Raw genomic sequence first — 26880 nt, forward strand, 5'->3', positions numbered from 1 at the left:
GCACTTCTGATCCCCACTGGAACCTGAAAGTGCAGAGATGGTGTAAACAATGGAAAAGTGCTGGAGAGGAAAAACACCCGCCCAGAGTTTCTTTGGCTTCACAAGGGCTTCACGTCAGCATGGGTTGGGTTTGCATTTGGGCTGGAGGCTTGTTGTTACACCACCACATTCCAAGCCTCACATCAAGTGTATTGATTTCAGGCCTGGCGCTGAGCACCTGGCCACAGCTCTTATTGACTCCCATTTCTCAGCAGATTTTTCTCGGTCCCTAATTTTGTAGTCTCCAAAACCCCACTTTGATCCCCTTGCATTTGGCTGATGGTTGCTTCCCTTGCTGTCTCAGCACTGTCATCACAGCTTTGTCAGTCTCTCTGAGTGTTAGCTTATCAGTCACCTTTTTCGTCGTTGGGTCCTTTAGCAGGAAAGCTTGGCCATCAGTCAGATTATAGGCATCTCTGAGGTCATTCTCCTCATTGCTCCTTTTACGCCAGGTCTTCCTGAGCCCCAGCACCAGCTGTCTATCTCCTGATTCCAGGTGTGTGTCACTTCCTGCAATTCAATGGTCAGATTTATTCGCACAAATGGCCCAGTAGGGTCCCTATGGGCAGTGTTATCAGCAGGCTGTGAACTACTAGCCTTGGAAAGAGAACGCTGGAGACATTCTTCCCTCTTTAAGTGCCTGAGTTCCTTGTCTTACAAGAAACAAGAAATGTCCAAGCTTTGCTGCTGCAGCCCCCTATGGAACAAGGTACTGTTCTAAGGTAGGATAGATCTGGATAGCTCCTCCCCACCCTCAGAGGATTTTGGAATTCACTTGGATATAAAGCATGAAATCCTGGCTCTGTTTAAATCAATGACAAAGCTCCCATTGACTTCAGTGTTCAGAAACCACAAGTGTGTGTGTGGGAGGGAGGGAAATACTGGAGCATTTCAGAACCTTAAAACTGGAGATGGGCTGGACCAAAACCGCAGATAAAACATCCCCTAGATCTACATGTTCTGTCTCGGGCCCATCCTGGCTTCAGAATGTTGAGTTCAAGTTTTGTTCTAGAAATAAGTCAGGGTTTGGGAGATTTCTCAGTTGTTTCCAAACTGATTCAAACCCCTGTGGTGTTAATCTAGACAAGCATCCTTCCAAACCAGGGGAGCAGAGCAGAGCTTGCTTAAAAGGGCTCTCCTCTCTGTCTGAATACATCTGAGAAGGCTCATGTCTGTTGTGTGCAGGGGATGACTGGCAGTGGTGTCATAGTCTGAGAGATGGGCCTGAGCCCAAACTTCACAGTGAAACCAAACAGCCTCAGAATTTGGGTTAGTTCAGATCCTCCTATGGATCCAAACTTCCCTGCTGGCTGTGTTCTTCATAACAGGCTGAGCCCAGTCCCTCCAAACCTGTGGGAAAGTTTGCATTGGAATCCAAATTGCACAGGTAGGGCTTAGCTCTGTCTCAGCTAGCATGTGCTCTGTGCCTGTTTGAGATGGTAGGATGCTCATAACTGGGGCACGGGGCTAAGGCTTCCCACATTAGGTCAAATCACATCTTGTTTTGGGTATCTTAAGGTGCCAGTGAAGAACTAACCTAACACACGGGCTAAGGAATGTTGAGTTCCTTGAAAGGACAGTTTAGTGAGTGCACTTCCCTTACCTTCTCTCACCATGTCTACAGGTTAGCTAACCCATATTAAAATCCTAGTGTAGACAAGGCAATTGTTTTTAAAATGTTAGCTGGTCAAGGTAACATCCTGGGTTACCCCATAGGATTGACCCCAACCAGCTAATATGGTAAAACTACACCGGGCCTTGTGTACACTAGGAGAGTGGTTCCCAAAGTGGGGTCCCCAGCCCCTGGGGATCTGCCGGGGGCTATGGGGTGGGGGGTCTGTCCAGTGATGAGCTGCCAAAATCTTAACAACCGGTTCCCTCCTCACCCTACGAGGGGGTCGTGGCCTGCCCCCGGGGACTCCTGCCCCATCCAACCCCCCGCGTTACTTGATGCCACCCCGCCCCATCCACCCCCCTCCCCTGTCCCCTGACTGCCCCTGGAACCAGGCAGAAGGGTCTCGTGGGCCACTGTAGTGGCCAGAGGGACCTGCTGGGGGGCGAGGTGGGGAGTCCCTGCGGAACTTACCTGAGGCGGCTCCCAGGAAGGATCCAGCAGGTCCTTCAGGCTCCTAGGGGCGGGGTAGCGAAGCTGGGGGGGAGCAGGGGGAGCAACCAACTCCATGGGTGCTCCGGGGCTGGAGCACCCACGGGGAAAATTTGGTGGGTGCACAGCACCCACCGGCAGCTCCCCGCCTGGCCCCAGCTCACCTCACCTCTGCTCCGCCTCTGCTTCCTCCCCTGAACGCGCTGCCCCACTCTGCCTCTCCGTCCCCCGCCCTCCCGGCTTCCTGCGAATCAGCTGTTCGCCGGGAAGCCGGGGAGGGCTGAGACGCAAGCGGCAGCTTTGCGCTCAGGCCCAGGGAGGCGGAGGTGAGCTGGGGCGGGGAGCAGTTCCCCTGTGCACTTCCCCCACCCCACCCCCCGGGTTACCTGCTGCGGCGCGGGCGGCCCTCCTTGCCCCCCCTCCCCGCCTCCCTGGGCCTGAGCGCAAAGCCACCGCTTGCTTCTCAGCCCTCCCAGGCTTCCCGCGCGAACAGCTCATTCGCGGGAAGCCAGGGGGGCAGAGAAGCAGAGCGGGGCAGCGGGTTCAGGGGAGGAGGCGGAGGCGGAGCGGAGGTGAGGTGAGCTGGGGCGGGGCAGGGAGCTGCTGGTGGGTGCTCTGCGCCCACCAAATTTTCCCCGTGGGTGCTCCACCCCCGGAGCACCCCCGGAGTCAGCGCTTAAGGCGCCACTTTTGGCCGGTTGTTAAATTTAGAAGCCCTTTTAGAACTGGTTGTCCCGTGAGGGACATCACGGGACAACCGGTTCTAAAAGGGCTTCTAAATTTAATAACTGGTTCCAGTGAACTGGTGTGAACCGGCTCCAGCTTACCACTGGGTCTGTCCCTTGAGCCAGGGCCAGAACATGTCAGAACAATGTTCTGGCACTTTTGCCCCATGGAGGCTCCATTTTGTTCTCAAAATGGCATCCTATATGCAGTTTGATTTCACATGTACTAGATGTAAGAGGTCAAGCTGGTAAGGGTATTCCCACATTGGCATGGGCATTCGGGTAGTATCAGAACTTGCCTATTCAAGACTACATGCTCTCTGTGAGGGGTTAGAAGGTGTCAAGACTCACAACACTTCTACAAGATAGGAAAGTAATGCCCCCGTTTAGAAAAAAACAGAAGTACAGATAGTGACTAACAGAATAATAGTAACATGAAACTTGTTGGAGTCTAGGCCAATAAGTTAGATGCCAAAGGGGTCCTTGGCAGTAAAAGGTTTGGGAAGCACTGAACTAGGATTTTAATGTGGGATAACCCAGGTAAAAATTACACCATTTTGCCTAGTGAAAATAAAGCCACAGATTCAGGAACCTCTAACTTCTATAAATTTCAGATAATCCCATTTGAGCATGAAGGCAGGATTGAGCCCTTTGGGCCTGATTCTCCATTGTCTTGTGCAGTCATTTACACCTGTGCAAAAGCAGTGCAAAACCCCACTCACCTGATTTAGTAGCATTTTACCCCCACTTGGCACAGGTGTAGATGACAACACAAGTTGCAGGGTGGGAGTGAATCAGGGCCATGAGACATCAACACCAATACCGAAACCCACCTCTTTCTGGGATGATTGAAAGGTCGGACTGGTTTCCACTCTGAATCAAGAGACTGTGCGGTCTGCTCCTCCCAGTAAAAAATTTCTTCACCTCCTGGTACGAGTTGAGCAAGATGCTGGCAGCTCCACAGGAACAGTGCTGCAGAAAATACTCCTACACCAGACGAAGAGAAGGTATGCAGGCTGTTACAAGATAACTGGGGCAGGGAGATATTGCGGACAAATTGTAAGGATTCCAAACTAGAGATGTCCAGGATTATTCCATGTTTTCTCTAGCAGCTGATCCCTAAAGATTCTGAGTGCTTTGGAAATAGTGCTTTGTACTAACGGCCTGTCAGGTGTAAGCGTAGTTGTTAGCAATTAATATTTTGATCCCTGCATCAGCATCCTGCTGAAAACTTATAGACATTGACTGATAGTCAACATATTTTAACATCTCTTCCAAAAAGAAACTGAATTCACATTTCCATATTCACAGCTGCTCAACCAAGACACTGTGTGTGTAAATAAACACATCCCACTATAAAAGTGACTCACAATTTAAGATAATATTATTTCTGTAGGAAAATGCACAAACAATAGTATCTTGTGTTTTTATAGCCGGGATGCCAGAGTCAGATAAAATGTTGCTAAACAAATATGCTGTAGGTGGTATTCAGTTACTTGCCAAAGCAGTGACATCTTGATTGCTTGTAACTGACTCTGTGAAGAAGTTTCATGTATCAGCGTAAGGCCGTTTTGCACCTAAGTGAACTGTGATTTTAAATTCAATATCGTTTTCTCCATAATTTGTAGATTAATCTTGTCACGTGTGTGGAATGCGGTGGTTGTTTAACAATGCCCAGGAATGCTACACAAGAGTTTAGGACAAGACATGAAGAGTGCTTTATCTATTTGCAACTGCAGGGGAATGTAACTAGGTAGAAATAGATCCTTACTGGTGTTGGCATTTGACCAGGACACCAGGGTAAGCTCCTTTTAAGAACCACAAGCAGTCACGTTAACCCTAAGTTAACCCTCTCGTCTGAAAGCTGTTTACCCAACAGTATAGTGCTCTATAATGCCTCCAGGCTGGGATGCTGCTTTGCAGAGCAGAGGGAAGAGTGCCACCTTCTTAGACTGGGATTTTTCACTGGGGCTTAAAGGAATCCCTTGCAAGTCAGTGGGAGTTGGGTGCCTAATTCCCTTAGCCCCCTTTGGAAATCCCAGCTCAAACAGCACCCCTGAAGCATCTGCTGTGGATATTCCTTGGACACATCTCTCCCAAGCACTGTTTGTGGCTACTCAGCTGAAGAGATCTGCTAGGATCCTAGGAGAAGGTGGTGCAGGTAGCATTCTGCCACCCTTTGATACTGCACTGGGAGATACAGCTCTCTTTCTCCAGGAGTCCATGTGTCCTCTAACTGATGTTTTGCTTTTTCATCTCTTGGTACTTTCCAAAGGATTAAAGGACTCTCTGGGTAGGAAGAGCTTAGAAGCCTTATGATTAAAAGGGGGCTTTCCTGTCAGATCTCTTGTGCACTTAGGATCCAATGTTGTGAGCTGCTGAGCACCCTCAACTCCCAGCAGAACCTAATAAATCAGCAGAGTTCTGTTGACTTCAATAGGACATAGATTCCTAAATCACTTGGGTGCTTTTGAAAATGTTACCCTTAGTCTCCCTGGCCCAGATCCTCAAAGAAATGGGAGTTAGGCGTCTAAATACCTTTGAGGAGCTGGTCCTTTTGCAGTTGGGGATAACAGTATTTCCTACATCACAGAAGGGTTGTGAGGATTAATACATTGAGGATGGTGAGATGTTATGATGTTGGGGAGGTCTCTTAAATACCAAGGGCAGGTAATTAGTTAGTGTTTGTAAAGTGCTTTGAAAATGCAAAGAGCATATTACTACTGTGAACTAGATACCCCAGTGGTGGGTGCATTACATTTGCAGATAGGGAGATTCTGCCAAGGGATCTTTAAAAATACAAAATGCATGTAGGTTAAAAATGTAGGGCCAGATCCTCAGCTGGTATAAATCGGGGTAGCTCCTTTAATGTCAATGGAGAGGCTATGCTGAAGATTTGGCCCTGGTAATGCAGATGGTAAGGGTTGCTGCAAACAATGACTCACAATTGTTAAGCTTTCAGGAAATGTGCTAACCATTCCCAGGCCCTGTGTAGGAGGCAGCATTGCTCTGAGGGAGAGAGCTGGGCACAAGGAGATTACTGGATGTGCCGTTTTGCTGACTCACAATGCCACATTGGCTTTGTTTCTGAAAGGGGGCAAGTCACCTATTCCAGTAGCAGCCCAAGCAGGTGGGTGAGAAGCACGGGGTGTGTGTGTGGGGGGGGAGAATGTAGTCAAAAGAACAAAGGAATCCTCCTCCTCCCCTGCTCACCCCCACCCCCCAAAAAAACCAAATTGCTGAGCGCTGAGTCTCACAAACCCCTCCTATTGAGTTGATGGTGATAGGTTAAAAAAAAAACGTGGAAGGATGATTGTATGGCTAAAGCATGAGACTGGAAGTCAGCGGATCTGGGGTCTGTTCCCAGTTCTGATGCTACCTTCCTGTGAGACCCTGGACAGGTCATGTCATCTCTGTACCTCAGTTTCCCTCTATTTAAAGTGGGGAAGATAATGCTAGCCTGCCTCACAGGGGAGTTGTGAAGCTTAATTTATTACCATTTGTAAATCACACTGAGATTCTCAGAGAAAAGCACCCAGTGATACAGCTGGTTGTGAAATAATGTTTCAACCCCCACCCCCTGGCCAAACAAACTGATGAAAAAGAACATGTTTCATTTTTGTTTGGCAGCCAAACACCAAAAAAATCTTCAGTTTTCAGCAACTAAAAACAAAATGATTAGGTTTAAAACCAAACATTTGGGAGTAGTAGGAGGGGTGTTTTTGGGGAGGGGACGGGGGTTGGATGACAACCCTAATATTTTTGACAAAAACAGAAATGTTTTCCAATTTCCACTAAGTCAAAAAGCCATACTTGCCACCCAAAAATAAAAGTTTCAACAAAATAATAATAATATTATATAATATTAATAATATTATTATCCTGAAGTAAATAAGGAAAAACCCCGGTAACTGCAGTTGGAATGCGGGGGCTATAAATCCTGCTTTGCGGTTTTGTACCCTCATGCTAGGGCTGAGGTTGGCAGCATTTTCCCATAACCCAGAGAGCACCTAATTACCTGTTCTTACCTCCTTTATCTGGCTCATCTTCCGCTCCTTCTGCAAACCACACACTTGCTTTTGGAGTCGTAGATTGTGTTCCTGCAGCTGCCCAATCTTCTCTATCAGCTGACAGATGTGTTCCAGATACCCAAGGCCAGAGCTGAGAGCCTTGGTGTTCCCTTGGTTCACCTGCAATGACAAAGCCATTCAGAGCACAGACCAACAGTGGCAAAATCATTCTGAGCAGCTATTGCCCTACCTCCCCTGTTACAGTTTCACAGGCCACCAAAAATACACCGGGCGAGCAGTGTGGTTAAAATGAGAACTAGCCCAGGCCTTTATCCCAACCCCAAACCTTATCTTTGAGGTTAGAAAAAGTCTGTTTCGTTCACTTTTTTCAGCCCACGCTGCACCCCCATCTGTCTCCAGTCAGAACCAGCAGTGCTAAAGTTTTCAGTGCAACCTAAGGAGTCCCAGTAAAATGAAATTTCACCTTATGATAGCCCCAAGATGCCCCAATGTCTTATGGCATTGCTGCATGAACTGGAAGAGCAGGGAGAGAGGCTATTTCCAGCCCAACCCTTCAGGCTCAAGATTCAGATGGAGCAGATTCCAGTGGGCAGCCAAACTACTAGGTGCTCATCTCCATATATTTCATTTACACCCACAGCTATCCTTCCAGAGTGGTGTAAAAGTCCCATAGCATAAGTGAGAATCTGGGCCTAGAACGTATGCAGTCACACTCCTGGGTCCAAATTCATCCCTGATGTAGCTCCACTGAAATCAATGGAGCTGCACCCTGGAGGAATTTAGCCCATTGACATCAATGTGAGTTGCATCTGTCTGCATCAGGGCTGATTTTGGGCCTCTCTAAATGTCTGATCATAGAATCATAGAATATTAGGGTTGGAAGAGACCTCAGGAGGTCATCTAGTCCAACCCCCTGCTCAAAGCAGGACCAATCCCAACTAAATCATCCCAGCCAGGGCTTTGTCAAGCCAGGCCTTAAAAACCTCTAAGGATCAAGATTCCACCACCTTCCTAGGTAACCCATTCCAGTGCTTCACCACCCTCCTAGTGCAATAGTGTTTCCTAATATCCAACCTAGATCTCCCACACAGCAACTTGAGACCATTGCTCCTTGTTCTGTCACCTGCCACCACTGAGAACAGCTGAGCTCCATCCTCTTTGAAACCCCCTTCAGGTAATTGAAGGCTGCTATCAAATCCCCCCTCACTCTTCTCTTCTGCAGACTAAACAAGCCCAGTTCCCTCAGCCTCTGCTCGTAAGGCATGTGCCCAAGCCCCCTGATCATTTTTGTTGCCCTCTGCTGGACTCTCTCCAGTTTGTCCACATTCTTTCTGTAGAGGGGGGCCCAAAACTGGACGCAGTACTCCAGATGTGGCCTTACCAGTGCCGAATAGAGGGTAATAATCATTTCCCTCAATCTGCTGGCAATGCTCTTACTAATGCAGCCCAATATGCCATTAGCCTTCTTGGCAACAAGGGCACACTGCTGACTCATACCCAGCTTCTCACCCACTGTAATCCCCAGGTCCTTTTCTGCAGAATTACTGCTTAGCCAGTGCAAGCTACAGTGCTTTGCCACTCTGGGACTAACCTAGTCTGGGGCACAAGATCTCTGCTGCCTTTGCACCTTGCAGAGTCATTTGCAGCTATGCAGAGTGAGTGGAAGACACTACCCCAGTGTAAGTGAGTAGGGAAGTCTGATTGGGTGGCATGGCATAGGTGTATGTACACAATGACACAAGGACACAATGTCGAAGGCGACAGAGAACCAGGCTCTAGGTGTGCAACCTATGCCAACATCTACATCACTGCTGATTTAGCCTCATGTCACCAGTTAGGCAGTGAACTTCATTCTGGGCCTAACCCAAGCCACTGAAGTCAACGGGAGTCTTTCCATTGGCTCCAGCAGGCTTTGGATCAGGTCCCCTGAGTTCCTTACCCAGGTGGCGATGGGTGTTTGTCTTGAGGAAAGTATGCAGGATTAGGCCCCCTATATGGTTATGGCAAGAATTAGATGAGTCTATTCCACTGTCACAGGGTGACTGGCCCGTTTAATGGGGGTTGGAGGCAGTGCATCTGTGACTAATTACCTGCCACGCAACTGGGCTTAAGGGAAGGCACCTTGGCTTCATGAAGGGAAAGACAGCAGCTGTGGGAGCTGCTGAAGAGGGCTCCTGAAGGAAGCTGCTGGAGGAGTGGCTGAGAGTCCAGAAACACTGGCCCAAAGAGTCCTGTGCAACACCCTGACTGCAAAGAGGAGAGACTACAGTCTGGGAATGGATGCATCTAGGGTACGTTGAGGGATAGAGCCCTGAGATGACTCAAAAGTGTGCCTGGAGGAGAGGCTTGGAGCCAGCCAGACCTCAGGGAGAGGAAGGGGCTGTGCCCAGTGGAAAACTGTGAAAGGAATAGATGGAAGAGACTTTGCTTTGGGTTTACTTTACTTTATATGTTAACAAACCAGTCCCCAAGAAAGAGGTTTGTTATTGTATATAAATCTCTGTGGATTATTTCTGGGACTTTGAAAGAGAAACTGAGGCAATGGGCTGCAGAGCCACATTTGGCCAATAGGGGGTCACTGCAGAGGAGGCACACCCTTTGACATACACATAGACTTACATGTTCCATTTCTTAGCATGAGAGTAAATGTTCAGTCTTCGGAAGAAATACTGTATTGTTGTTAGGTTTTGTTTTGCTGTTGTCCTTTGGGAGACACCATGACCAATAGCAAAGGTTTGCCCTCTGCTTTATTCTCTATATTTGGTGGCAATTCTTGGGACAGAGCAACTTGAAGCAAGCGTTGGTGGGTGAGCTGTAACTTCTGGAAGAGGGGATTGCCTGCATGCTGTTTGTGACTGCCTCTATTCCACACTATGTAGCAAAATAGCTTCCGACTATAACCTGATTCTGCATTACTGATTTCTCTTCCACTGGGAAGCTGACTTGGAAGGCCCCACAATTCCACTGTCACTCAGCAGAGGGGCCACTCTGGTGCCAGCGTGAGAAGCTGGTGTCAGAAGAAAGGCAACAATTTTGTCCAGTTGCATTTTCTGCATCTGGCTGCCTTGTCTGGCAAACACATTAGTCTTCTTTATTGTAATAATCTGTTGAACATCCCACTAACAAATACACACAGAAGCTCATTTACACATTGGCTCTGCCTGTCGATGGGCACGTGATATGAGTAAGTAAAATAAACCCAGATTTTTACAAAAGCCTCTGCTCTAAAGTTTATCTTACGTCAGAAAGTTAGTTGCCTCTACAAAAGTGGGAAGTTCACTCTGTGTCCTTTCTCACAGCAGTACACATTTTTTGGGGAAATACAAACCTCGGGTCTCTTCCTGTCTTTCCATTATGTCAAAAAGTTCTTGGTGGGTTCAAAAACTAATCAGCATCAGGATTATTTTTAAATAAACAATGATACAATGTTATTTATAAAATCTGTTCTTATGTTCAAATGGTTTTAGGTCTGAGTCTGTGACGTAAATCCTGTGAAATCGTATTAAATAATGTGACACTGCATAAATCAGGAATATTAGCTCACTTTCCTTATGATTGGTTGCACTCTTTTGTGGGCAGAACTATTAAAAAAGGAGTCAGGATGGATTTTGATCTAATATAAAAAATGTATGTTTAAAACATCAGTGTAGCAGAAGGGAGACAGGGATCCAGGAGCATTCAGAGAACAGAGAATCAATGTGTTCCTTTTAGAAAAAAAGAAAAAACCCTGTGTTCTATGAACTCTAGCCACAATTTTCAAAAATGACTAGTGATTTTTGGGTGCCCAACTTGAGACACCCAATTTTCAGAAAGTTCTGAGCACTCACCCTCTGAAATCAGTCCCCTTTAAACTGCCTCAAGATGGGCTCCTCAAAATTGCTGGGCACTAGACCTGTTTGACACTTGAAATTTGTAGTTTGCACAAAATTTTAACATTCTGAAAACAGGTTTTGGTCTGAATCAGGACAAAACCAAATATAACTGAAATTTCCTGCAAATTGGAATTTCTGAAAAACTTCTTTGACTTTCCCCCCATTTTTATATTTATTTCCTACCATATCAGTAGTAGTGCATAATATGTCAGTTGAAATATTCTATTATTGTTTTTTTTTGTTTGTAAAATCATTAAGGGAAAAAAAGAGGAAAGAAAACCCTGATGCTCACATACTGTGTACTTGGGGCAGGAAGGGATCAGGAGTCATCTGGCTTAGATTCTCAGCTGGGGTAAATTGCCCTACCTCCATTGACCTACGGGGGTGTGGCTGGAGCACACTGCACTACAGCTATTCTCTCCTTTCCTGGGCTTACGGGAAGCTGTGCATTTGTGCGCCTTATGCTATGGGGCAGCCAGGGGCCTACCTGGCCCTCAATGCAAGTCAGACCAACTGTCCCAGGGTGATTGCGCCCCTTTAAGGGAGAGGATCTCAGTCCTTCTGTGAATGAGCAGTTGTGCCCTGGCTAGGCCCAATTAGCAGGCAGGGTAGCACCTCGGCTCAAGAGTAGGTCTGCCAACTTTGGTTGGACGAATTCCTGGAGATTTCATCACATGACATAATCTTTAAGTAAAGATTAATCTTTAATTCCTGATGACTCCAGGACAATCCTGGAGTGTTGGCAACCCTACTCAAGAGATAGATAAAGGATCTTGGGAGCCAAGAAGGAGAAGAGTAGGCCAGGTGAAGGGAGGCCCGGATGATTGTCAGTGCCAGAGGAATGCCCAGGGAAATGGGGAGATATCCCAGGAGGGTTGTGATAATAACAATAAGCACAGGGTGGGTGGACGCTATTTATGTGGATCCTTCCTTTGGCCCATTTGAACTCTAGCAGGGGCTTCTGGGGCTGAGCCCTCCAGGCTGAAGGATGATTGAGACTCATGAAGAACCTGGAGTCACAGAAAGGGGAGGAGCCAGAATCTTTTGAGTTATGGCATTGAACTTTATTTTGTGATCTGAGATCTGCATATTAGTAGGTTTTCTTAGTCTAACGGAGCACTGGTAATGGGGAAGCCAAGGGGTGGGGGGCGCTCTGAGATGGTGACCTTATGGCAGCACCCTTAGGGTGCTAAAACTAACGCTCTTCTGCCTAGGAGCCCTCATTGGCCCTCGGAAGGAAAGAATACCTGCAGTGCAGTGTGCTCTAGCCATGCCCAAGAGGTCCATGGAGTTAGGGTGATAACCCAGCTGACGATCTAAATCAGATTAAAGATCTAACTGGGCTGGCATGCTGGCCACTCAGATTCCCAAACAATTCTTCAGAGTGCAGGTAATCTGAGTTATCCTCTTGGGTAATCTTCAATTTAAGTGATTAGCATCATCCTATAGCTATCCTAGCAAATGCAAATGAAGAAAAGATGATTTATCTAATACCTAATACACAGGGCCTGCTGCTCCCGCCAGCAAAAATTAAACATTCTGCTTTTATGGGTATTTAAGGTCTGAGCCAAAGCCCTTTGAAATTATTAGAAGGCTTTCTTTAAGGGGCTTTGAACAGGCCTTTACTTTTCAGTGCCTCTCTTTGCTAATAGCTCCCAGAGCTCCAAAACATTTGTTCATCATACTAGAGGAGAAAATGAGGACTGAAGGATTTTAAGCATCAGGCAAGTCCTAAAATGTACTGCAACTGCCCTGCAGTTACAATGCAAGTTCATTGCCTCTGTCCTTCAGCAGTGGGGGATATACCTGGAAATGGGTACCTTCACTGCACTGCTGGTGCAATACATCTGATTTGGATTAGGGTTATGTCTCAGTTAATTTTTGATGTGCCTGAAACTGACAGAGCTGATGTCAAGCACAGAAAGTTTTTGATTCGGTAATAGAGCAAATTGCCTCCCTAATGATTGCTCAGCAAGAGACGCCATGTGGCCTTTCCAGGAATTTCTTTCAATAGACTGGAAATATTTAAGCAGCACTCCCTAAATATCATCATCTGGCTCATGCAGCATGCTGCTCGGAACCTGCTGTACGACGTCCTGGGGTCAATCTTTCTAAAGGCTAGAGAGAGAGCTAGGCTAGCTTGCTGTTGTGCCACTGTACAATTACAAAACAGATTCCATTGCAAGTCCCATTCCTTCCAATTCCATATGACTGTAGCTTCCTTGAAATGTTCATCATCAGAGCTGAAATTTTCCATTATTCCTACCTGAAGGTGATTATTTTTAATAATGTTTGAGCAAAAGCCATTTTTGACATCATGATAAATATATAGCAGTAAAAAAATATATCCACTGCTGTTCTGGGATGGAGGAGACAGGGATGGACAGACGAGGAGCAAAATAAAAAACAGCTGAGTTTTGGGAATTTAGGGGGGACGAGATCCTGCTGTCAGATCCATTGGCTTAAATACTGAGTGGGCCAGATCCCATGCTGGTGTAAATCAACATGGCTCCATTGACTTCAGCAGAGCTATGCTGATTTACACCAGCTGAAGATCCAACCCAGCAACTCTATGGTGAATTCAAGGCATTACTCCAGATTGATGTAACTGAGAACAGAAGCTGGCCTAGACCTCCTCACCGACCAAGCCCTAAACATTTGGGTGCCTGATCCTCAGCTAGTGTGAATCAGCATAGCCCTTTGGACCTGGCCCTTGTTTTTAAAATTATAAATATCTGAAAATGCAGGCCTGAGCATCCACAGGGGAAACGTTTAAAATTGTAGCTACAGTCTCTGGGCAAGATCTTCAGCGGGTTGGGTGCAACTCACCCTAGCTCTTTGGACATTGGTGGAGCTACACTAGCTGCAAATCTGTCCCTCAGTCTCTAGCTATTTGCCTACCACCTGTGGCTGGTATATAGGTGCTGCAAGAGGTTTAAGTGCAGTTGGTGCTGCCAGGGGACAAGGACCTCCCTTGCCTAATCTAGATGTAATCAGGACTCGTGATTGTGAGCATCTCATCAATGCTCTGTCCTGCTCTGGGCTCTACCATGGGCTGTTAGTTTGGTGCATACCCTGGGATTTTCTTCCATTATGGCTCTTTGGAGAGTGCTGTGGGGAAGAGCTGGATCTTATGGCATGATCTGAAGTTGGCATGGGGAGGCTTTTCCTGGTCTCCAGTGGGAGGATGTTCTGGAGTCCTGAGCCACACAAATAAAGTTCACACAAGGCTTAGGCTTATTAAAAGCTTCCCAGAAAAGGTGCTGAGTGCCCCGAGAGGCTTGGACCCCTTCACCCACTCACCTCCGAACTCCCACTGAACTCAGGATCAGACCATAATCTTGTAAACTTTGCACGGTGTGTTGCGTGTTAGGATGAATGTGAGTGAAGGATGCACTCATGGATGCACACATGGATGCAAGCAAAGTCAAGTGCTAGGCACCATCCACTAGAGTGAGCTGTAGTGCTTCTGCTCTCTTACTTCCCAGAGAACAGAGTCAAATATGTGGGTGTGTCTGAAGATAGTAAAAGCAATGAGTTTGTAGCCCTCTGGGAAAGCAGTTTGGGTACAGCAGATAGGGCGTTGAACTGCACGGGGAGTCAGGACACTTGGATTCTAATCCTGGCTCTGCCACCCATTGCCGTTCTTGTCTTTTGGGACTGTAAGCTCTTTGGGTATGGAATGTCCATCCTTGGGATCTGTACAGCACACAGTACAGTAGGGCCCCAATCAAGTTCAGGGTCATGAGGTACTAACGTAATAATAGGTGTCGTCTTGCTCCTACTCTCAGGCAGGATTAGCTTGGAGGCTGTGCTCTTACTACAGGCTTTGGTTCTCCTCTGCACCTTGCTCGGCTCACCCCTTTCTATTGCGTGTGGCTCTTTTACCCACAGCGCTCCAGGATCCCAAAGAATGTGCAAGGCAACATTTCAACAGCTCTGGAATGTTATTGCAAACAGCACATCCTGGGCTTGGAATACTCAATTAGTGATGTCATAGGCTGAGTGGAAAACACTTGTCAGTGGAAGCTGACGGCTTTGTTAAGACTCCTGAATAACAGGAAACAGAGGACTCATTCTGTACTTTTCTAATCTTCCCCACCCTGTATTTTACTTTGCTTTCCAGGAACAGCCATGCTCACTGATAGCCTGCAGCTTCCCCTGAGTGGCACACCCACACTATGGAAGTGGTACTTGACTGTGATGCCCTCCTGTGGCTTTCTCCTTCTGTCCTGTACCATACCAGTGTCTAAAGAGAAATATTCCAAGGGACTGGGTTGAGTCAGGGGATTGGTAACAATGTAATCAGCTTGAGTTGATGAGATGAATCCAGCCAAAGTCAAAATTTATCACCATCTGATATGGCTGTTTGATGGCTTGCAGCTCACTTCTCAGTGGACAAGTGTCCACATCACAAACGCTGCCACCACAGCTACCCCCTATCTTGGCAGTTGCAGTAGAAAGGCCATGAATGAACAGGCCATGGAGACAGGTGGCCCCTCCAAGGAAGATTTGCAGAAGAGAGGACTCTTGGGCTGCTGCTACCCAGACTATGTTTGTCCTGTAGCTACATGGAGATGCAGGACTGTCATCCTGGCACTTTTCACCAGCATGAAATGGAAAAACCAAACCAACCCCCCCATTCTATTTAGAATTGGCTGGACAATAGGGGGCTCACTTTGCCAAGCTAGCCAAGCAGATCAGGATAGAAAGATACCACTAGGGGGCATTCCAGTGTAACAAGGAGATTGCATTTAAAGGACATTTGGGCCCTTAAGGTGAGTCTGGATCTAGAGTGGAGTTTGGATCCTGAGCTCCATGTTGTATCCAGGGCGCCTTGATCAACAAAACAGAGGTCGGGAGCCACAGGCTCAGTTGTTGTAAATATAATCACTTCAATGGGAGTACATTACTTACAGCAGCTGAACATCTGGGCCACGGCTTTTAAAAGGTTTTCAATCCATCCTCCATTTGTTGTACAAAACCTTCCTTATGGCCTAACATAGAGTCTTTATCTTGCATCATGCTAGTTCTAGTAGCTGCTGTTCTTGACATGCTGCGTTATTTATCTACTCCATTAATATGCACTGTACCCTCTTCTAGCATAAATCACTGCTGCATTAGTACAGCTACAAAAAAATTAGCTTCTTGGCATTGACTTAGAGCTTCACAATTCAGCCAGTGAGGATATTAAAAAGGAAGAACAAACCACAGAGGCAGCTTCATTTCCTCTTAAGCCTCTTTAGAATTTACTCTTGGGTTTATGTCAATGCTCCCTTTAGTGGGAAACTGAGGCTCCATTTCACAAAGTATTTAAAGTACTTTTCAGGCAATAAATGTGGTTGTCTGATGGGGTCACCACCCCAGTTTCTGCAGAACTCTCCTGCTCTTGGAGCCGCCCCTCAACTCCTTGCCCCCAAGCTGGCCTGTGCCAGCCCCTTTTGAAAGGTCCACCCAACCAAATTTCTATCAAATCTCTGTTACTTTAGAAAATATTGCTTAATGTGTTTTTATATTGGTGGCTTGTCAGAGAAGGCAGTTAGCTACAGGGAGCAAGGGGCTGTTCAGTCCTACAACATGGCATGTTTGCTGTGTACGTCAAAGAGGAGAACCTGTCTTGTACTGAGGACTGTTGGAATTGCAAGTTGTCACTTTAAAAGTGGGCAGGGGTGGGGGGCTGTTTCCTGATCTACCTGCCGGCTAGGGAGCTGAAGCAAGCAGGCAGTCAGCCTAGAATAAGATGGGGAGAGCTGTGCCTCTCTGCCTCAGGAAGCATCCAGCTTTGTTTCTCTGCTTTCGATTACTGTGTGTTGTTCTTCTGGATTCTAAAAAATAAAGTAGTGTTACAGTGCAACCTCCCATTAGCAGTATTTGATATTTTTATTTGACTTCCCTGCAAGTATGCCATGAACATAGCTGGATCCTGTGGGTCAGTCTGTTATGAACTTCCTCAATGTTCAGGACTGTCTGGCTCAGTATGGAGACAGGAGATAGCTAGGAGGTTTGAGTACAGATCTTAGCGATCAACAGACAATATCTTTATGAGGGTTCCAAATAAAGTATATTTATGATGTATGTGTACAGCGTGGTGGGGAAAGTGTGGGTGTAAGCTAAGGCCATGATCCATCACTACCTTTCATTTTAAATGTAGTCTGTTTATTGGAGGCCCCATTGTGCTAGGTTCTGCACACACACATCATGAGAAGACTGCCCCAAAGACTCACAATCTAAGTTTAAAGACTAAGATTCCCACAAATTGATTAGTGATTTAGGGTGCCCAACATGGGACACCTCCTGGGGCTGAATTTTGACAGAGTGGGTGCACAGCACTTTCTGTCTCAATTTGAACCCCCCAAAAATGGAGGCACCCAGAACCACTAGTCACATTTGAAAATCTTGGTGTGGGTGCTTAAACCCAGATCTCAAAGGGATTTAGAGACCCAACCCTCACTAGAATCAATGAGAATTAGGCAAATGGCAGGCCTTCGCACTGCTCTGGTGCTTGTCTAAAGCTATGTCTACAATATAAAATTGTCTACCTAACTTACAGCCACCGCAGTTATTAAATCACTTGTGTGTGTACACTTTGGCTTCTTGTGTTGGCGGTGCACGTCCTCACCAGGAACGCTTTTATCGATTGTATTGTCAATGTGGGACATTGCGGGACGGCTCCTGAAGGCTAGTAACAAGTCGACGTACAAAACGTAGTGTGTACACTGACACTGCATTGACCTAACTACATCAACTGTGACTCTATGCCGCTCAGGGAGGAGGTATTATTAAATCAGCGAGAGAGGCACGTAAGTCAGCAAGAGCCAAATTCAAGCGAAGACACTTCCACGGCTAAGCTGGCACAAGGCAGCATACATCAACCTAACCGCATAGTGTAGACCAGGCATAATAGATGAGCTATTGTCGGGGGAGAAGGGCATCAGTAGAAGAGTTTCACCATTGTGCATCTTTCAGCATGTTCAGTGTGTTTGCAGGATTGTTTGACAAGGCCGTATAGCTCCTTCCTTTTGATCACAGTACACTTTGGTCTCTCTCTCAAGAATTAATTACTTGATTATATTTTCTCATTGCTGGATCTTGAAAGCAGATGCATAAGGTAGCAAGTCAGTAGTCTGTCAGCACATGAAGCAAAGCACTAGAGCAAACTCATGCCAACAAAGAGCAGCAGCAGAAAAAGTCTTCTTATACTCAGTGACTGAAACACTTTTCTAGCTGCATTTCAGACTCAGCGGGTGCACATTCTACGCTGGGATGGAGAAGCAAATAAGTCCGTGAAACTGGCCAAGCTTTCGAGGAGAAGAATGCTCTATGCATATGCAGCACCTTCCACCTACTGATCTCAAAGCACTTAGGTTTCTGCTGCTCTTGTGTGATATTTGCTACTTAAAATGGGATCTTTGTCTTAAAGCATGAATGCAAGCAGCCCTGCAGTATTCCTCTCATGCATTTAGCCCGCGTTCACTCACTATATACTGTTTCCAGTAATAGGGATGACCTGGCCCTGAAGGTGCACTGTATTATCAAATTTCTAGGCCTGTGACCTCCACCTCATAGTAACCCAGGTGGTGCTATACCATGAGATGGGCTAGCATGCTCACCACTCCCCCACCCTTCAAAATGTGTGTGGTTTTAATAGTAGCAGCATCTCTACCCTTCAGCACAAGACTCTCTGAGCCAGAGCCTCAGCTGGTGTAAATTGGCCTAGCGCTATTCACTCTGTGTTGATCTTCACCAGCTGAGGCTCTGGCCCTTATGCTCATAAGTTCCTCAAAAATGTCATTTCATGTAAATTACAGGCCCTTAAAATCAACTGCAGTTCTCTGCAGACCATAATACTTTAGAGTGGGGGTTTACAAAGCACTCAGAGTTGGCCTAACTCTGCTCCCATTGAAGTCAATGGGATTTTTACTTATGCAGCTTAGACTAATTTGAAAATCCCACCTGTAGCATTCCAACTTGCATGTGTGGTTTCTTACCTCACTTAATCGACAGCACTCATCCATGTACTCATCCAGGCTGTCGCTTGTGGGATATTTTTTGAGCTGATGTCCATGGAGCTGAAGATCTTGCATGCTCCCAAAGGTCTCTTTGTAATGGTTGGTAGTTGGCCTTTGCTTTTCTATGGGGGCAGCAGCTGGAGGAGTGACTTTAATGGAAAGGTCTATCTCTTTCCTGGGTTTCTCTTCCAAATATTGTCCTTCACTTTGGCCAAAAAGTTTATTAGGACTTTCTCCCTCCTGACAGTCCCTGAAAACTTCCAGGGAAGCTGTAGGGATCTGCACCACGTCTGCTGCCTGGCTGTAATATTCAACTTGCTTTTCACTCTCTGAAGCACACTGGCTGGCTTCTCTGATGTCTTTACACTTTCTCATTGTGACATGGTCAGTTCCTGGAGAAGAAGAGGTGCTAAGCACTCCGGAGTCACAAGATGAGTCTCTGGTGTGAAGCACAAAGCTCTTCTCAGAGCCCGTTGGTGTAGACGGAGAATTAGCTCCACTTGGCAATTCAACCCCAGAATCCTCTGATTCAAATTTGGAGAATCTGTGAAGCTGGCACTTAGACTCTAAGGTGCTGAGGTCAGACAGGGTGGCCACATATTCTGGTTTTGCAGAGGTGTCACTTGTGCCCAGATTTCCCTGGCATTCTAATAGGATGTCGACTTTGGGAAGCCTGGATTCCGCTGCAAAGTCCATGGCTGCAGGTGGCTCTCGTGTCAGCCCCTGGGTTTGACTCCCTTCGTTGCTCAGTATCTTCATGTTGGTCAGCACTACCTTGCCCTTGGATGGTGGGTTCATCTTGCCTGCTAAAACACAAGCAAGCTGACAGTCACAAAGAATTGCAAAATTCAGTCTGCTCCATAAAGCTTCCACTGTGGGGAAGAAATGGCAAATCATCTCCTTACACTCTTTCAAAACAAATCAATCGTGGGCAACACTTATTCTGGAAGTTACAGCTTCAGAATGTGGCACAGCTGTTTGTTACATTCATGGCTTGTGCAGGCGTTAGACAAACTTCAGATGCCTGAGAGTAAGTTTCAATAGATTGTGTGTGTGAGGGAGGGAGGGAGGGAGGGAAGGTGCCTTTTCCCAGCAAATTCTATTATATACAGAGAGAAAATGTCTCCTGCCACAAATACAGGTTATTAGTATGCAACGAAAGGCTCTCCACAGCAACGCAGTATTAGGGGCAGCACAGGTCTGTGTACCTAGATCCTATAAGCAAGTTTCTTATAGACCTAGTACATCAGCAGTCTTGTGTTTTATGGACACAGTATCCTTCAGGGAGAGTCATAATTGCACATAATGTTCCCGAATGCTGAATTTTTCATGTGGGTATAGGACTTAGCTGACAGTTGTGAAAAAAAGACAAAAAGAAAAGGAGTACTTGTGGCACCTTAGAGACTAACCAATTTATTTGAGCATGAGCTTTCGTGAGCTACAGCTCACTTCATCGGATGCATACCGTGGAAACTGCAGCAGACTTTATATACACACAGAGATCATAAAACAATACCTCCTCCCACCCCACTGTCCTGCTGGTAATAGCTTATCTAAAGTGATCATCAAGGTGGGCCATTTCCAGCACAAATCCAGGTTTTCTCACCCTCCCCCCCCCCCCCCACACACACACAAACTCACTCTCCTGCTGGTAATAGCCCATCCAAAGTGACAACTCTCTACACAATGTGCATGATAATCAAGGTGGGCCATTTCCTGCACAAATCCAGGTTCTCTCACCCCCTCACACCCCTCCAAAAAACACACACACAAACTCACTATCCTGCTGGTAATAGCTCATCCAAAGTGACCACTCTCCCTACAATGTGCATGATGACCAAGGTGGGCCATTTCCAGCACAAATCCAGGTTTTCTCACCCCCCCACCCCCATACACACACAAACTCACTCTCCTGCTGGTAATAGCTCATCCAAAAAGTGACCACTCTCCCTACAATGTGCATGGTAATCAAGGTGGGCCATTTCCAGCACAAATCCAGGCTTTCTCACCCCACCCCACCCTTTTTTTCCCGGGGACACACACACACACACACACACAAACTCACTCTCCTGCTGGCAATAGCTCATCCAAACTGACCACTCTCCAAATTTAAATCCAAGTTTAACCAGAACGTCTGGGGGGTGGGGGGGTAGGAAAAAACAAGGGGAAATAGGCTACCATGCATAATGACTTAGCCACTCCCAGTCTCTATTTAAGCCTAAATTAATAGTATCCAATTTGCAAATGAATTCCAATTCAGCAGTTTCTCACTGGAGTCTGGATTTGAAGTTTTTTTGTTTTAAGATAGTGACCTTCATGTCTGTGATTGCGTGACCAGAGAGATTGAAGTGTTCTCCGACTGGTTTATGAATGTTATAATTCTTGACATCTGATTTGTGTCCATTTATTCTTTTACGTAGAGACAACAACATACTAATCCACTGAACAACATACTAATCCACAGAGGCCTCCCTACCAACACTACAGAAAGAAGGATTCTAGGTGGACTCCTCCTGAAGGTCGAAACAGCAGACTGGACTTCTACATAGAGTGCTTCCGCCGACGTGCACGGGCTGAAATTGTGGAAAAGCAGCATCACTTGCCCCATAACCTCAGCCATGCAGAACGCAATGTCATCCACAGCCTCAGAAACAACTCTGACATCATAATCAAAAAGGCTGACAAAGGAGGTGCTGTTGTCATCATGAATAGGTCGGAATATGAACAAGAGGCAGCTCGGCAGCTCTCCAACACAAGTTTCTACAAGCCATTACCCTATGATCCCACTGAGAGTTACCAAAAGCAACTACAGCATTTGCTCAAGAAACTTCCTGAAAAAGCACAAGATCAAATCCGCACAGACACACCCCTGGAACCCCGACCTGGGATATTCTATCTACTACACAAGATCCATAAACCTGGAAATCCTGGGCGCCCCATCATCTCAGGCATTGGCACCCTGACAGCAGGATTGTCTGGCTATGTAGACTCCCTCCTCAGGCCCTACGCTACCAGCACTCCCAGCCACCTTCGAGACACCACTGACTTCCTGAGGAAACTTCAATCCATCGGTGATCTTCCTGATAACACCATCCTGGCCACTATGGATGTAGAAGCCCCCTACACCAACATTCCACACAAAGATGGACTACAAGCCGTCAAGAACACTATCCCCGATAATGTCACGGCTAACCTGGTAGCTGAACTTTGTGACTTTGTCCTTACCCATAACTATTTTACATTTGGGGACAATGTATACCTTCAGATCAGCGGCACTGCTATGGGTACCCGCATGGCCCCACAGTATGCCAACATTTTTATGGCTGATTTAGAACAACGCTTCCTCAGCTCTCGTCTCCTAAAGCCCCTACTCTACTTGCGCTATACTGATGACATCTTCATCATCTGGACCCATGGAAAAGAAGCCCTTGAGGAATTCCACATGATTTCAACAACTTCCATCCCACCATCAACCTCAGCCTGGTCCAGTCCACACAAGAGATCCACTTCCTGGATACTACAGTGCTAATAAACAATGGTCACATAAACACCACCCTATACCGGAAACCTACTGACCGCTATTCCTACCTACATGCCTCCAGCTTTCACCCTGACCACACCACACGATCCATCGTCTACAGCCAAGCTCTGCGATACAACCACATTTGCTCCAACCCCTCAGACAGAGACAAACACCTACAAGATCTCTATCAAGCTTTCTTACAACTACAATACCCACCTGCAGAAGTGAAGAAACAGATTGATAGAGCCAGAAGAGTTCCCAGAAGTTACCTACTACAGGACAGGCCTAACGAAGAAAATAACAGAACGCCACTAGCCGTCACCTTCAGCCCCCAACTAAAACCCCTCCAACGCATTATTAAGGATCTACAACCTATCCTAAAGGATGACCCAACACTCTCACAAATCTTGGGAGACAGGCCAGTCCTTGCCTACAGACAGCCCTGCAACCTGAAGCAAATACTCACCAACAACCACATACCACACAACAGAACCATTAACCCAGGAACTTATCCTTGCAACAAAGCCCGTTGCCAACTGTGCCCACATATCTATTCAGGGGACACCATCACAGGGCCTAATAACATCAGCCACACTATCAGAGGCTCGTTCACCTGCACATCCACCAATGTGATATATGCCATCATGTGCCAGCAATGCCCCTCTGCCATTTACATTGGTCAAACTGGACAGTCTCTACGTAAAAGAATAAATGGACACAAATCAGATGTCAAGAATTATAACATTCATAAACCAGTCGGAGAACACTTCAATCTCTCTGGTCACGCAATCACAGACATGAAGGTCGCTATCTTAAAACAAAAAACTTCAAATCCAGACTCCAGCGAGAAACTGCTGAATTGGAATTCATTTGCAAATTGGATACTATTAATTTAGGCTTAAATAGAGACTGGGAGTGGCTAAGTCATTATGCAAGGTAGCCTATTTCCCCTTGTTTTTTCCTACCCCCCCCCCCCCACGCCCCAGACATTCTGGTTAAACTTGGATTTAAACTTGGAGAGTGGTCAGTTTGGATGAGCTATTGCCAGCAGGAGAGTGAGTTTGTGTGTGTGTGTGTGTCCCCGGGGAAAAAAAAGGGGGGGGATGGGGTGAGAAAGCCTGGATTTGTGCTGGACATGGCCCACCTTGATTACCATGCACATTGTAGGGAGAGTGGTCACTTTTTGGATGAGCTATTACCAGCAGGAGAGTGAGTTTGTGTGTGTATGGGGGTGGGGGGGTGAGAAAACCTGGATTTGTGCTGGAAATGGCCCACCTTGGTCATCATGCACATTGTAGGGAGAGTGGTCACTTTGGATGAGCTATTACCAGCAGGATAGTGAGTTTGTGTGTGTGTTTTTTGGAGGGGTGTGAGGGGGTGAGAGAACCTGGATTTGTGCAGGAAATGGCCCACCTTGATTATCATGCACATTGTGTAGAGAGTTGTCACTTTGGATGGGCTATTACCAGCAGAAGAGTGAGTTTGTGTGTGTGGGGGGGGGGGGGAGGGTGAGAAAACCTGGATTTGTGCTGGAAATGGCCCACCTTGATGATCACTTTAGATAAGCTATTACCAGCAGGACAGTGGGGTGGGAGGAGGTATTGTTTCATGGTCTCTGTGTGTATATAATGTCTTCTGCAGTTTCCACGGTATGCATCCGATGAAGTGAGCTGTAGCTCACGAAAGCTCATGCTCAAATAAATTGGTTAGTCTCTAAGGTGCCACAAGTCCTCCTTTTCTTTTTGCGAATACAGACTAACACGGCTGTTACTCTGAAACCTGAAAAAAATTCATGTAATCAGACAATCCCTTAGTGATTATACACATGCAGATGATGAAGAGCCCAAGTAATTTAAGGTAAGATCAGCATTAACTTAAACTCAGAATTTTTCCTCCTATTCGCCTGTCTTTGTCACGCCCTAAAAGCAGGAATGAGCAAAACCAAATCTGGTTCTTCTGGCCACTCACATGTATTTTGGGTTAAAATGAATAATTTGCATTCTATTTGGGTTGCAGTATGGATAGCCATAGTAACAGGCAGTGACTTGGAATATGAACCATGCACTTTGGGTGCTTGCTACTCTCTGTATGGTTTAGGTATGAAGTTCTCCCCAGAAGTGAGAGTAGTTCATTTAAAGAGAAATGACATGGGAGCAGTCTTGACCATCAGTGTTTGCATATGAATGAAGAAGCTTTGCTTTCATGGAGAATGTTTCATAGAGTGAGAACATCCTAGCAGCAGGATTTATTGGATTGTGGAATTGTCTCCTGAGGACCATGCTGGAAACCCATCACAGGAGTCATTTCAAAATAGACCAGGCCAAATGCTAGGAAATATATTGAAGAACACTATGCCAGTTTAGGCTCCCTTACATTCAGTTAAACCCATTTGTTGACATAAGGGATCCTAACTTTACATGCTTTTATACCCTCTCTGGGCATTGCACTGAAGCATGAACAGGTAAATGATCGCCAGCTATGTCTAGGGCAGTTTTCCAACCTCTCCAATGGCAGACCAGAAGTATTAACCCTTGGAGGATACTCAGAAGGATCCAGATAGAAATAGAAGGAGGGATCTTTGAGCAAGTGGGAATAGGTCACTGCCTTAGGGCAATTTTCATTGGTGTGAGGGCCCGCAGGCTGTGGAGGAGAACGTGTAATCTCCTCCCACATGAGAGGACAGGGTAAGGGAAAGCCAGAAAACCCATGGTTCATGCATCCAGTGCCACATAAAGAGCACCTTCAGATCAGAGCCCCCAACATTGCCCTTGGAAGTGAGGGAAGTTGTTTCCAGACATGGGGTCAGGTTGTGATACTTCCATGTACACTGCATTGGACCACACATCACAAATTGCTTTTCTAATCAGTGTTGGGGTATCACAGTGTCTTTGGTGAATGGCCTCTGGCAATTGGCAATATCCATTTGCCTTTGATACCAGTTGCTGTTTTACAGTGGGAACAATACCTCTTAATGCCAGTCAGTGACATTCAGGGCTTGATTCTCCTCTCACTTTGCTCCAGATTTACCTCACTGTAAATGAGAAGGCAGTCAGGTCCCAAGTGTGTAATGAAGAGGTCACTAAGATAGTCCCTGCACCAAAGAGCTGACAATCTTTTATTCTGTGTTTGTACAGGGCCGAGAGCAATGGGATCTTGGGCCATGACTGGGGCTCCTTGTAGTACAATACCAATAATAAACAGTGATAACTATAGCAAACAGTGGCTGGAGGAGAAAATGAAATGTTTGTCACAGTCTAGAATTCGCTCACTTTTCACTTTCCCTCTGCACCAGGCCCCCGCTGGTGCAAATAGACATAGCTTTCCTGGGAGCCAGGCTGACTTGCACCAGCTGAGGATCTGAACCTCCATTTCTTTTGTGTCTTTCCAGCTAACATTTTACAACCCAAAATGCCCATTTCAATCCAAGATGGATGCAAACTAAAGCCCCGGTCCAATCCCTGGTGAACTCTGCAAAAGCCCAGATCCTGCATCTGTCACTGAACTTTGCCTCTTGGGGCCATCACTCATTGAAATATAATGTTTAGGTCACTGTGACACAGCACAGAGAGGGGCTACAATACCCCAGGCCGCACATATATACACCTGACATTTTACATCCTGTTTCATTTCCTTCCATTCCCTGTACTCTCTTCCTTCCTTTTTTCACAAACTATCATCCACGTCAGACTGCATTTCCTGATGATGTGATGGTTCTTCACTAGGAAGGAAGGGAAGAAAAAACTACAGCTAGAAGGAGGGGAGTTCAGTAGCATAGACACGTCTCAGAATGACCCAGAGACCCGTCTCAGCACCCTGCTCTCGTTTGTTCCTCCTCCTGCTGCTTTGTCCCATTGCTCCAGCTTTCCTTGCTAACAGAGTCACTGGGCCTCAATAAGGCCAAGCTGGATATTACAAAAACTTTTTTCAGTTTAACTGATGTGCCTTCCATCAGGATTCCCTGCTCCAGTTTAATAACATCATCTGATATTGTATATATAGTAGCAGGTTCGGTCACTTCAGACTGAGATTTTCAAAGGTGTTTTAGGGAGTATGGGGTCCAAAACCCATTGACATTCAGGAGAAATTGGGTACTTAACTCTAGTCCTCTATGAAGATGTCGGTATTATCAACAAAGGAACTGAACCTATACCCATTGAAGGCAATGGAGGTTTTGCCACTTGTCCCTGTCTTTACAGGAATTTCTCTCACTTGCCACTGAAATGCAGCTAGCTCTGGGATGGAGCCTGGCACCTATGCAGCAATGTACAGCAACACTACACAGTGGTTTAGGACAAGAGGAATGCCATATCCTATTGAAACTCCAGGGGAAACTTAACTAGGGAGCTACCTGAGCTGAGCTAACACCCTTACTCTTGTCACAAATGCCCCAAGAATGTAACTGACCACAAGGGATCAGGAACTAAGTTTTATATTTCACTCAAATAAAAGCACTTCCAGCAACAGAGTGCCTCACACCGCTGAGCTGGGGAAGGTTGATTCACTGCTGAGTCGAAAGCATGCCACCTTCTCAACCACAACCTCCTCTTTACTGACCCAATGACATTGCACCATTATCG

General features: G+C 46.4%; 1 protein-coding gene across 6 annotated transcripts in view; it reads right to left on the bottom strand.

The window, feature by feature from the left end:
- LOC140914586 (uncharacterized) overlaps positions 1–26880 on the bottom strand; it is a 93288-nt gene that overhangs the window by 45526 nt on the left and 20882 nt on the right. For 5 of the 6 annotated variants that reach the window (XR_012159904.2, XM_073352742.2, XM_073352743.2 and 2 more), the window contains exons 2-5: positions 18760–19586; positions 6897–7058; positions 3702–3855; positions 395–549 (exon numbers count right to left, since the gene is read on the bottom strand). Coding sequence is in view for 5 of the 6 variants with exons in the window: in XM_073352742.2 (XP_073208843.1) it covers positions 395–549; positions 3702–3855; positions 6897–7058; positions 18760–19586 (1298 nt within the window). In the remaining variant the exon portion in view is untranslated. The remainder of the gene's footprint in view (positions 1–394; positions 550–3701; positions 3856–6896; positions 7059–18759; positions 19587–26880) is intronic. The other variant, XM_073352745.2, reaches the window with a different exon arrangement.

Source organism: Lepidochelys kempii, chromosome 7, assembly GCF_965140285.1.
Source record: "Lepidochelys kempii isolate rLepKem1 chromosome 7, rLepKem1.hap1, whole genome shotgun sequence".
Classification (NCBI taxonomy): Eukaryota; Metazoa; Chordata; order Testudines; family Cheloniidae; genus Lepidochelys; species Lepidochelys kempii.